At 39.5% G+C, this 12,823-nt stretch overlaps 1 protein-coding gene across 3 annotated transcripts in view; it reads right to left on the bottom strand.

The window, feature by feature from the left end:
* USP25 (ubiquitin specific peptidase 25) overlaps positions 1–12,823 on the bottom strand; it is a 92,805-nt gene that overhangs the window by 68,304 nt on the left and 11,678 nt on the right. For 2 of the 3 annotated variants that reach the window (XM_030019966.2, XM_030019967.2), the window contains 2 exons: positions 2,116–2,193; positions 863–1,007 (listed from right to left, as the gene is read on the bottom strand). In XM_030019966.2, the coding sequence (XP_029875826.1) occupies positions 863–1,007; positions 2,116–2,193 (223 nt within the window). Of the gene's footprint in view, positions 1–862; positions 1,008–2,115; positions 2,196–12,823 lie in introns of those variants that run through there. The other variant, XM_030019969.2, reaches the window with a different exon arrangement.

Below are 12,823 nucleotides of genomic sequence, written 5' to 3'. Positions count from 1 at the left end.
GCTGTGCGTGAAGCTAAATAATTCTACTTACTTAAGAAAAGCTACATAGACGTACTACATACATGGTCAAACAATCAATATGTAATTAAAATATTCTACATCTGTGTTTAGAATGTTGGAATGTAAATACAGTATCAAGAAACTCAGATTTTACAGCAATCAATCCCACTACAAAGCTTCCTTTGACTTTTTTCTTTCATGTTATTTCCCATATTTATTTGCAGAACACATTTAACATGTTTAACACATTTTTTCCCCCAATAAAAATAACTATGCACTTGAAGCAAAGGAATAGAACCTGCAAGGCTCAGAGAAATACAGGTTGTGGGACCTTCTGTATAAACTAAATAAAACTCCTTAAATGAATATATTTAATGTTAATTTCACATATAAAATACCTACTCTTTTACTACAAAATGCACACCTAACTTCTCGGTTCTCCCTTTGGGAAAGTTATCCCTGTCAGGGAGAAGCTACGCTTAAGCGTATTAGGCTTCAGCATATTAAGACAGACATTCACAGACTCTTCTCCCATTTTATTTTATTTTGACAAAAGAGTAACCAGCTTTTGCCTTTAATTATTTACTGCATGACCCCAAAATAAATCCTGTAATAGGAAAAAAAAGAGGAAAAAGATAAACAACCCAGTTATTCACCCTCTGATCAGCACCATACATACATGTAAAGGTAATGCTTAAGGATAGCTCAAATAAAACAAAAATACACTGAAATAAGGAAAGAAAGAACACGTAATTATCTAAAAATTTTTAAGCAAGAATTATCAGCAGAAACAGTCATCTCGCAGGCAAGTTTTTAGTTCCCTTGCCTTGAAACTAAACTTACGAAAATCAAAAATACCTACTGGTGTCTGCCTGGCTGCCCACGCTGATGTATCTGTCATTTCCAGGAAGGGCTGTTTGATAGTAAGTTGCCTCCTCTAACTGGGGAACCTTGGCATTCTTCGCGGTGAGAAAAGCCACAGCCAACTCCAGATTACCATTGCTGTCCTTTAAGCATCAACGAAACAAGAAGTGAGAGTCCCCTTACCCTTTTTTGATTTTTCTTAACAGCAAAGCACAACAATACAAGCATTTTATAAGATCAATGACACATTGTATTTTCAGGTGAAATATTGGTTAGAAAAGAAAGTTTCCAAACTTGACATATTCTGCATACCTCTCTATTTTTAACCAAAATAAAGATAAAACATCTTATAAAAATTTACTTTGGAAGAATTCCACTTATTTCAGAAAAAAAATTAAAGGTCTTGTAGTGTAGGTCCACCCCTCAACAAGCATAATCAGCACATTCTCACAGACTTCAATAGCAGTCAGCTGAATTCTTCTGAAAGTCTACCATTCCATTTTTAAAGCCAGAATACTGGCTTTCGAGGGGCAGTTGTGAACAAGATTTATGCCGAATCTGAAGTAACAACTATATATATATATATATGATTTAAATTCATTAAATCCTCATTTACCATGTTAAATGGCTAAAAAGCTCTGCTTGAGGGAGACAAGCCATTTTATTTAAATATATATATGTATGTATGTATACACATATACATATATGGGGAAGCAGAACACAGAGACCTGCCATTCTTTACTTGCATCAAAGAACTCTTCTGTGCTGTGAAAGAATTTACAATGGTTGAAAAAAAACAGTGAAACAATAGCAAATTAGCAAAGGGTGGCAAGTTCAAGGAGAATTCTTCATTCTACATACAGAGCAGGACCTGTTCGTGATAGAAAACTTAACTATACCTTGCCAAAAAAACAACACTTAACTCATCAGGAGTTGACCAGCTGTAGTAGCACCAAGGTATCTCAAAACACCTTAGCCAAAGGTTAAAGGCAAGTCATACCATTCCTGTCTTTTCATTTTTGAACACCAGATTAATTTTTATGTCAGTACCAAAACAGACCAAAATTCCTTCTAAAGTGAACAAGCCATCATTATTAGCTTTTTTCCCTCCTGAAACAAATCTAAAAAGTATTCAAGATGGACATGGAACGGAAGGAAGGGAAGATGAGAGTAAGAAAGGGTAGGGTTTATGGCTTTCACAGGCACTTAAGATGTATACATTCAGCTACAAGTCAGACACATCCATCTTACCTTCAGTGCCTGTTGTAGTACCTGGATGTCATTGATACCAGTGATCTCCCTTAGCTGATTTAAAAATGTTTGCTGGTGCTAAAAACAAAAACAGACAATCAAAATAAGGTAAGAGCCAAATAACAGCAAAACCAATTACTTACAAGAGTATGAGTCTCTACAAACATTAAAAGTATCTCCATATAAGCTTTATGTACCACAAAGGCGTAGAGCCCCTGTTATTCAAGTTTGGTTTTGTTTCTGCAACTTGGGCACTTTTATTTCCCAAATGTAATGGTTTTGTTTGGTTGGGTTTGGCTTTGGGGGGAGCGGGGGAGGGGGTGTTAAAAAAAAAAACAAAAAAAATTGATGACGGGTGAGCTTATGCAATGTGGGTTTAAGGAACCTATATAGAGCTGCAATTGGCCCTCCTAAACAAATAAAACTCCATAGCTTGGTGTTCAAAGGCAGTAGGGGGAATAGTTGACTGAATTCCTACCAAAACCACCAACTGCCAATTATTCTCAACCCTGCTATTTCCTTAACATACATAATTCCCAGCCATTCCAACCTCAAAAACTAAGAAATTCATCTTTACTGATCATCTAGGTGTTTTAAGAGAATTAGTCTAAAAACATCCACACAAAACAGAGTTTCTCGAGACTAAAGCAAAACCTTAGGAATTCGTCTTAACCACCTTCCTAGACCAGTTGAATCCATCTCTCCCCATCACATCGGTCAGCATCCATGACTGAGTTTAAATTAACACTTGGAGTTAGAAAAGAATGAAAGGTTCCAGGTCTCAAAGATTCACTTCATAAGAATTTTGAGGCTTTTTGGTTTTGTTTTTTTTTTTTAATAAAAATCTGGTCCGATTCCTGTTTAGAGCCAACAGATGATTCCCTCCACTCATGCTCAGATACCACATCACAAAAGCAAAAAGCAGGCACTAGGCTGGAACAATCCTTGAACTCCAGTTAACCATTAAAACCATCTTAACCATTAAACCCATGAAAATACAGAGGACTGACCATTGTTCCATACTAACAAATTCCATGCTTCCTTTGGCAGATCAGAAAAGGAGAAAGATTAGTGGTATTTGCAAGTGGCTTTTCTTTTTTATTGTTTGCCCACCACATCCTGAATTCAAAACAATAATTTCATCTATAAAAGAGAAGATTTTGTAAAGTACAGGGTTTTGTTTGCTAGACAAAAAGCATATTTCCTATCAGTGACAAAGAAACATTCTCATGTTACTCCCCAAATTCAATTAAAAAAAACAACTATAATTGTCTTGCGGCTACTGCTAAAATACTTCTCTTTAAAAATAATTATTTGGAATCAAATATTCAAATACCCTTATTCTCTCCTTATCACAGCTTTGTATAGAGGAGGAAATTAAGAGCTGCATGAATGCTGAATTCCCCAGTGTGAAATTAACCTGGCAGGCACTACTTCATGCCCTAATAAGTTGAAATAGAAGGCGTATAGTTCAGGATGTTTATGAATTACATACACAATCTTCCCTTCATTTATGATCCTAAGGGACACTGCTAACAATCCAATTTGCTTTTTTTTTTCCTTTTCTTTTTAAAAACCCTGCTATTGGCACAAGAAAAGTGAAGTGATGCAGGAAAACAAACTCCCACTCTATCCCCATCCCTCACCCCCTCATTTGTTTACTCTGTGCATTTCATAGCACTGTACAAAGGCAGGACTTGTTTCCCCTATAAAGTTGCTTTCCTGCCCCTGGGTCTGGCAAGAGGGAAAGAAAAGAAATAGAGTATTTGGGAAAAGTAATTACAACAGCATTAAAACTGGCAGGAGCAATTCAAGGGCAGTGCATGGCAGCAAAATGGATTTATTTTTTTCTTTGCTACCAACGTGATGGTTGATAAAACAGAAAATAGTTTCACTAGAAATTATTATAACAAGTTATAAAAGATTTCTCTATCTTCCACAATATATACAACACTTGGAAAGGCTGACTGGAGGATATTCATTGTTCACAGAGATTGGGAAGACAGAAGGGACATAGTTTACCAACAAACAATCTCTTAGCAGTTCAGAATATTGGCTGTTAATTTATGAGCACAGCTGTGACTTATAAACCTAGACATCTGTAGTTTATATCCGGATTTCAGTATTCCAGTGTAAAGCTGTGTTTCGAGGCCCCCTTCCCAAGGATATACACATTCAGCAGATCAGAACCAGGCCCAGAGATGCTCCTTTCTCATCAAGAGATGATTTAAGTACCTAAATATATTTTTTTAAGGCCAAGAGTTTAAGGCACTCGGTTCCAAAATTTCTAACTGGTAATTAAGTGAACAACACAGAGTCCATAAGCATCCTAGTTACAAGTGACAGAAATTAAGAGGAAAATTTACAGTTATCCTGAATACCTCAAATGGAGCTGAGCTGCTTTGGGGCCACAAACATCTGTTTTAGACATTACTGGCTTTTCAGGTACATGTGGACAAGCTGCCATTAATCTCTAATTGAGTTATTTCAAATCACACAGAAGTTAAAGAATGACAAGACACTTCCCTTCCTAGAAGGAGGAGGAAAAAGATAAAAACAAAGCAACAAAAAAAGTATAATTTAAATGTTTCCACCTGATCAATGTGTTCTCTTAATACCTTCCAATAGACTAACAGGTCTTCAGAAACAATTCTGAAACTGCATAAGGCAGCTAAAAACTCCTTAACATACCATTCAATTGGTGGCCTTCTCTTCTATGCATTCACCATCTTCCCCTCATCCTCTCGAATCTGACGTAACTGCATCATCTTTACTGTGTACAGACTTTCTTGGAGCTGCATGTTTAACTTTGCCATTTTTCTCCTTTACTGTTATATCAACAATATGTTATTACCCATGAAACTGTATTAACACAGGTAATTCTATTTATTTTCATTACAAATGACAGTGCAGGCAACTGCTATCAAACCCTTTCCTCATTCATTAATCGGGGGCGAGATCCAATTTTCTTTTTGCTTTTCACTTAAGAAGTTTACGAAACACAATTGTACCCATATTCAGAGAGCTGATAGTATTTAATTCTTGATGTCACTTTAATTTAGTGCATCTGTACTAGACTGCAAAAGTCAAAACAGGTAAAGTTTATTTTTTTTGAATTATATCCCTTTAGTACAGGCTATTGGGGCATATGGGATGATTTAAAAAAAAGATTTTATTTTACTCTTACCCATGACTGAAGTTTGGAGACCAATTTCTAATGCAACTGCTAAACGATTAAGTCTCTTCTGTACCATAACTAATATTTAATACAATACTTAGGACAGACTTCTATATACAAAGCAAGCCACCCTTCTTACTGCTATTAATGCTCCTTCTGATTACATCTACCCTAGAAACTTCACTTTTCCTGGAGCTTGGGCTAACTTGAGCTGAAGTAACTGTAACATACAGACCCTCAAATGTCCACAAACACTAATGTAGATATTCCAAACAATTACGATCCTAATTCACTCACAGGCTTACGAAAAACACCCAGAAGAGCTCACCCTACACTAAAGCAAAGACTAAAAAACAAACATGGTAGCGTACAAGTATTTACAAGTGTCTGAAGCATCTACACTAGCGTATATTAACTAAAGCAGGTCAGTGAGGGATGATTCAGAACACAACTAGCAGTCCTAACATAAAAAATTGCAGTCTTTTTTCAAACACATCTCTTCCCTGATTACCTATTTTTCCCAACCTTGAATTAGTAGAGGCTCAAATTCTGAATTATAACTCACTGTACTTTAATTCAATTTAATAAGCAACCTCTCTCTTCAAATGCAGGTCCAAAAAGATTATTCCCATGGAACCAGGTGCAACTACTGGTGCTAAGAAATCCACTTAAATTCTTTTGGATCCTGTTTGCCTGTACCCGCTTCTGTTTGCCATCCTTTCCTCAAATTTACATGACAGATTCCATAGTTTATCTACAGCAGAGATTCTCCAGTTTAGCGAGTCAAGACTCCACGTATATCTGCAGTGAGGCACCAAATGTGTTAGATTGTATATGCACACATACATACAACACATACACACATACTCCATGTAGCTTGAATCACATTTGACTCAACTCTAAAAAGGCTCCAGGACTTGGTCTATGACACCAGATTCTGCTGGTGCAACCACTACAGGGTAACCCAAATCCTTGGCCAGACAAAGGAGATGGTCCTCCGATGCTACAGCTGCCCTGAGATCCAGCTGCTCACACCCCTCAGTCCCAACGCATCACAACGCAATCGGTTCCACAGGGCTTTCATGCACAAGCTATTCCCAGCCTTCCCCCTTCCTCTGGCTCCCTGAGGTATGCAGTATGTATCACCAGGCTTTCAGCTCTTGGAAGATTTTAACTAACAGGAAATTCTCCCATTTTCCTGGATGGAAGCCAAATTTGTATAGTAGGAATGCATGCCCTTATTTCCAATTCTCTCCTTTTTCAGCCATCCCTCCCTTCCTCTCAGGAAATGCCCAATTAAGATTATCTGGTTTATAACTTCACACAATAGCACATTCAGTAGCTGTGCCAGTGCTAGTGAAGCAGAAAAGGATCTACACTATTATCTGCTTAGGGAGGTATTGTGCCCAAATTAGTTCCACAACAGTACTGTAAACTCTGATAACTTATCAAAATCAGAGCAAAAAGCTAAGTTACACAAATGCTTTTATGGACAAAGTAAATCTCACAGGTTGACTAATTCTGAATTATACTGCAGATAAACTTGGGGGAAAAAATTAGACACCTTTTGAGCTGTTTGTTTTCTCATCTCTGTAGCTTACATGTACTTCTTCAGAAGCTTCGGCTTTATTCATAGCAACATCCAAATATTTGTATTTGCAACACGCACTTTCAAACTTAGAAGATAAAACAACCCTCTTCAGTTTCCAAGCACAGAAAAAGTTGTATATTTAGTAATAAATGCGATGGTCCAACCATTACCAGGAGGAAACAGGGCCTACTGCCTCACTACACAGTTCATTTAAATAGTACATAATGAGAACGAACTATGGGAATCCCTTCGTTCTCAAGGCATGAATACTTGTACTAGAGACAAAAAAGAAAGAGCAGAAAAAATGCAAATGCAGAGAACAGCATCTTGACTCAGTCCCTCCACACAAAACTCACTTTACTTTTCAGTGCAACACTGATTTATAAGAGCTATTTGTTGGAGGAAAACCCAAATGACATTGCACAAAATATTTTATATTAAAGACATTTCTAATGTAACCTGAGCTGCAGAGGACCTGTTAATGGTACCGTTTCCAGACAAGTAGCCAATAAGCCAGTTTCCTCGTATGATGTTGCTGTAATGAGAAGAACACTGAGAGATTAGAGGAATGTAATCCCCTATAAAAAGGGTTTAAGTTTTTGCTACAAACAAACAAAAAACAGTTAATGTACAAAGGACGAGCATACTAAAGACCCTCAATTACTACTGTGAATGTCATTTTCTGCCACATTAATCATATCTCCCAGGAACAGTTAAAAGGCCCACATACACTGCTGAGCATTACAGCTTCCAGCAACACAGGTACATTAACCATCTTCTAAATAAGCTGTTGCTCAAGTTCCAAATGGGCAAATAAAAACTAACTCCTTCCATAAAGATACCAGGTTGAAACATGGGGAAAACACACAGTAAACTCCAGAAGGCTTTGCTGCATGTCTTTGCTCTCACCATCTCTGTCCTCAAGATTTTTCTGTGTGTATGTGTGTGCAGAATAAACATATATATATAAATAGGTAAATTTAAAAGTGGGTATATGTATACACATATTTTTAAAAGCAGTATTTTACTAATGCAAAGACCAAGTTAAATCTCTGCACTGGCTTTAAGGTGTTCATTCTTACAGTACCTCCTAAAGCATAGCAGAATTAGATTCCCTTGCCTGGTATCTGCTAACTGGGTTTCCTTTTGTTCAGTCATGAAAAGAGAAACCCCTTACATGACATTGTATCCTCTAAGAAAGTAGGTAAAGATATATTTTTATACACACACAAATGCAAAATGCATCTCAGCTTTGGCTTGGACAAAATCACTTGTGGAGAGCAAAGGACGTGCACAGAGACTGCAGATTTTCAGTCCAGGACTCCTCTGCGCAGACTGCCAAAACCTGCCAATTACAGCAGCAGCCTGTGCAAAGTGCGTAATTATCCACCTGCAACTGGACTGAGAGCAAACTTACTTCAAGGAAGCAAAAGGACACAATGTATAGCAGTAACTTTCAGCCAACCACAGCCTGGACAAAATAAAAGTTTAATGGGGAAAAGGCTTGAGTCCATTACTTACGTGCACACAGTCCTCCCTGAAAAATTAAAGGAAGGATCCTACCTAATCATAGCGTTATATAACCTACATTCATCATAAGAAAACACTTGTAATACTCTCACCACATTTCCATACTGTTTCCATGAACAATAACAAAGTTGTACTACTTCAACTGAAAAGGCTTTAAAGAAGTGACTTTTCAATGAATTTCAAGATTTGGTATTAAGGATTCTACACAATATGAGAGCATGCATTCATGTAAACACTCACTATTCTGAGCCTCATAAGTGGCCCCCCCAAAAAGTCTCAGTTACTCTCAACATAAAACACTTAAATTTATTTTAATTCAAGCTAATATTTACACTTTTTGAAACGAGATTTTTTTAAAGAGAGGCTTGAGGTGTTTGGTTTGTATTTACTAACACTAAATAAAAGGAAAACCCACCTCTGATAGTTACACACATTTACAAAAAAAACAGAAGTTAAATGTGAACCAAATCACCACCTAACATGGGGAATACTCTTGCAACGAGCAGGAAACCCTGTCAGTTCACAGGGGGAAAGTCTGTGACTTTCCAAACTATTCCACCCACAGGCAGGAAAAGTGGCTTCACACCCTTTCTTCCACGTTCAGATGGACAGCACAGAGAAGGAATGAGACCCTACAGCCTGATTTTGTACACAGGACATAGAAGAGTAAAGCAAGGGAGAAGCACCACCTTATTATATGGATCTTCCTAGGCAAATGTCAGGGTGCTAAAGAATTGGAGTAATAATGCAGCTGGAAAAGGCACCACTGAGTACCTACATACAACAACATGGAGAGCATTCAGAAAGCAACAGAAACACACTTCCTCGAACACGTTTAGTGGATTTTGTCTCCTTTTCCCTCAGGCCACAGAAGGACTGAAACTCAGCCCTGGACTCCAACTTGATTGCCCTGCAGGTCTATTGCCTGGATTACAACTAAACATGCTCAGTTTATATTGCTAAGAGATTTGGTTTTCCCCAATAGAAAAAAAACAAAACAACAACAATGAAAACAGTGGCTGAAGGCAATATGAGTAGTCATTATAAAGACAAAGCAAGACCAAACGCTAGGAAGGCAGCAAAGCCATTTAAACTAACTTACCAGAACATGCTAATAAACGGTGTGATCTACAACCGAAGTGTGAACTCAAAAATCTTGTCATTTCCATCAAAGCAACATCGTTTAAAACCAATCCTCCAAACCAAAACAGGATCAAACAATAGAAATGTAACTGAAGTTCTATCTTAAAATTAGTCTATGAACTGATTTATGAACACTGTTGCTTGAGTGAAGCATGTGAAGAATTGCTTAGTTCCACATTTCTAGCTCTTACTGATAACTACTCCTAAACAAGCTTCAGTGACAGGCTGATAATCAAGAATGGATAGCAGCCTTAGTACTTACGGAAAACATAAAAGGTGTCAGAAATGAAAAATTATTGAGAGTTTTGAGGTCTGTGTGTTTTAAACCACCATCACGATTTCTCACACCCTGCTCAGTACGATAGCAAGCTTCCCAATAGTAATGACGGCACCTCTAAAAATTAATTAATTACGATAAAACCAATGAGATCTTTAGTTTCATTTAACTAGATGCAAGTTAAACTTCAGGTTGTATTCACTGGAATGGCCATGGGAAAATTTGCTTCACAAAAATCGCTTTTGATTCTTACACACTCCAATAACTGTGACAGTAATTAGCAAAAGTATCTCTGCTCCAATCCAACTCTGATGGGTGATTAGAGTTATTGGTGGCAGCAAGGGGTCTTTCAAAGCACCAGCACACATTATCTGTAAACTACATATAAAATTCAGAAGGATTCCTCTGAGAGCCCACCCATGGGAAACAGCTGGGCAGTGCCACATCCCAGTGGCACACTCCAGCCTCGGTTCATATCCCAGTCCCACCTCAACGTGTTCTGACCCCAGCATCAAGAGAGCTGCCAACAGGGTGCACAAGCCACAGCAAATTAAAGCCAGTGGGCTCAATGATAGGTGACATTATACAGATAGAAAGGAGAAGGAGGCTGGAGGATGACAGATATAGAGCTAACTGTGTGTGTATATAAATATACACACATATTTTCCAATCACTCCTGGCTACTTTCTGTTGTAAAAGTTTCCTTCTTAATTTTTTTCTTCTGTTCATAGACATTTACCATCATGCCTAAACATTAAATTTTACAGTCTCTGCCCAGGTAGTTTCACCAAGACACAAGCTTTCTCCTCACAGGAAAGACTATTGCCCAGGGTATCATAATTACAGGAAAGACTATTGCCCAGGGTATCATAATTTCACTGTAGCAGCTATTAAAAACATCCTCGAGTGTCTTTTAAACAATTAATGAAATCTTGTCTTGCTGAGGTCTAAAACAATGCTGCAAAGATCCACATTTTAACTTCTCACTTTGAGTTATTTTCCTTTGCATTCCAGTCACAGTTTAACCCATCACGCCAAACACAAGCTATTCTGGCTCACATTTGAGGCTCTTCACAGTCCTTTCATTACCTATTTATTATCTGTCACTGAAAGGCTAAGATCTACCTCTCAACTCAGAGGGCAGCCCCGCTAGCCCATTCAAGTGTTTAGCTTTTTTATGTTGGGTTTTTTTTTCCAAATAGCCATCAATCTCACCCTGCTCTGCACAATACCGAGGAGCTCACAAGAAAACATCAAGCTAGCCCCTTCGTTCTCCTCACTCTGCTGTTACGATAAAGAGGACAACTCTAGGAAAAAACCAACCAACTCTGGAAGCTGCAAGAGTCCTCAGATCGGTGGCATTCCAGTCTCTGCAATACTTAATAAATAATAAACCAATAATAAAGTTTAAAGGGGCTGTCAGACCACAAGCTGCTTCTGACACATCAGCTGTCCTTCCCAGGCTGTAGCTCCTGCCACCACTGGCCAGCCTAGGCTGGCGTTGCCCGATGCCACCCACTCTGGCCACAAGCCACTCCTCCCTTTGAGCCAGCACTGCCACTTGCCTGAACCTCCAGCAAGCCAGCCCAGGCTCTCAATAAACCATCAGAAAGCTGCTCTTTGCTTTAAATTAATTTCCTGCTGACTTAGTGAGAGCCAGGAGTGGGATAAGGGAGAGGACAAGACCAAGGCTGCACCTATTTCCACTGGATTAAACTGTTGTGGAGCAGTAGCCTTATGAAAATGGATTGTTTCTCTGCCTTTATTTTAATGCTATTTTTATACAGTGAGGGAAACTGAGGGGGAAAAAAGCCTCCCGCAGTCCTTGTCCTACTTAGGGACTATTGCAGAAAACCTGCTCAAACAAGAGATGAATATAAAATTCATAGAGGATTATAAATAATATAAATACAATTTGAACATAAAATTCAACGAGGGTCTGATGCTCCTGGTGGGCCTCAGTGGTCAAAGCCACACACCACATAAAAGAACGCTCACACTTAGGCCCACTCCAGCAGGGGCTGAAACCCTGTACGCTGTTCTCCGCTCCCCGGTTTAGGTGTTCACATCCAGAAAGATCTCATTTACTGCAACTGCTAATGGCACAAGTGTCAAAGATCCCAACCTCACCTCAAACAATTCCGCTATGTGCCCTAGGTAAGCGATACCAGGGAAGATTTCACAAACAATTTTTCCACACAAAATTCAGAATAGTACAGCATGGAAATCCTAAATGAAAGTTAAATCGCACTTTTTAAGACAGGCCTGTATCACAAAGAGTCCACGGTATTGAATAGCAGGGACACATTTGGGCAAAAAGCTCAGCTGTCTGTCTTGAATAGAAAGAAAGAAAGAAAGAAAGAAAACGTAACAGAAAGCCTTTCAACATGGGCTTTGCCGTTTAGTCCGATTAAAAAAAACTACTAACCTCGCTTCCTAAAGAAACGGGCCTTGTGCTCACAGAGCGTGCACGTGCCCTCCCGTCTCTCGAGAGCGGCAGCCCTGGCCACCTCCAGCAGCCTGGCCGACCCCAGGGCTCCCCAACACCCTCGGCAGCACCCACCTCCTGCCTCGGGGGTCCCGGGGGCTGCACCCGGCCGCTCAGCCGGCCGGCCCGCAGCAAACAATCGCGCTGCCCGCTCCCGCCCGCCGCCGCCCGGGCCAAGAGAGATCAGGTGAGAGGACACAGGGGCTGGGGACGGAGAGCGGAGGGGAGCACCTCCACCCCGCCGCAGCGAGGTCTTCGGAGGGGAGCTCATCCTGCAGCCTCAACAGATCACCCCCTCCCCAACTTTTAACCTGAGGTGCACTGCGAGGCGGAATTCCGTCAGAAAAGTCAGACACCTTTATCTGCAGCATTCAGTAAAGTTATTGACTAGCTTATCCTGCCCCGCTACTAATCACTTAAAAAGGAATCCTGTGAAGAGACACACACTGTTAGCTTGGGGGGGGGGGGGGGGGGGGGGGGGGGGGGATTAAATAAACAAAC

The sequence above is a fragment of the Aquila chrysaetos genome, chromosome 7 (genome assembly GCF_900496995.4).
Source record: "Aquila chrysaetos chrysaetos chromosome 7, bAquChr1.4, whole genome shotgun sequence".
Lineage (NCBI taxonomy): Eukaryota > Metazoa > Chordata > Aves > Accipitriformes > Accipitridae > Aquila > Aquila chrysaetos.
Note: the sequence above shows the minus strand (reverse complement) of the source record. Positions and strands in the feature narration are given on the sequence as shown.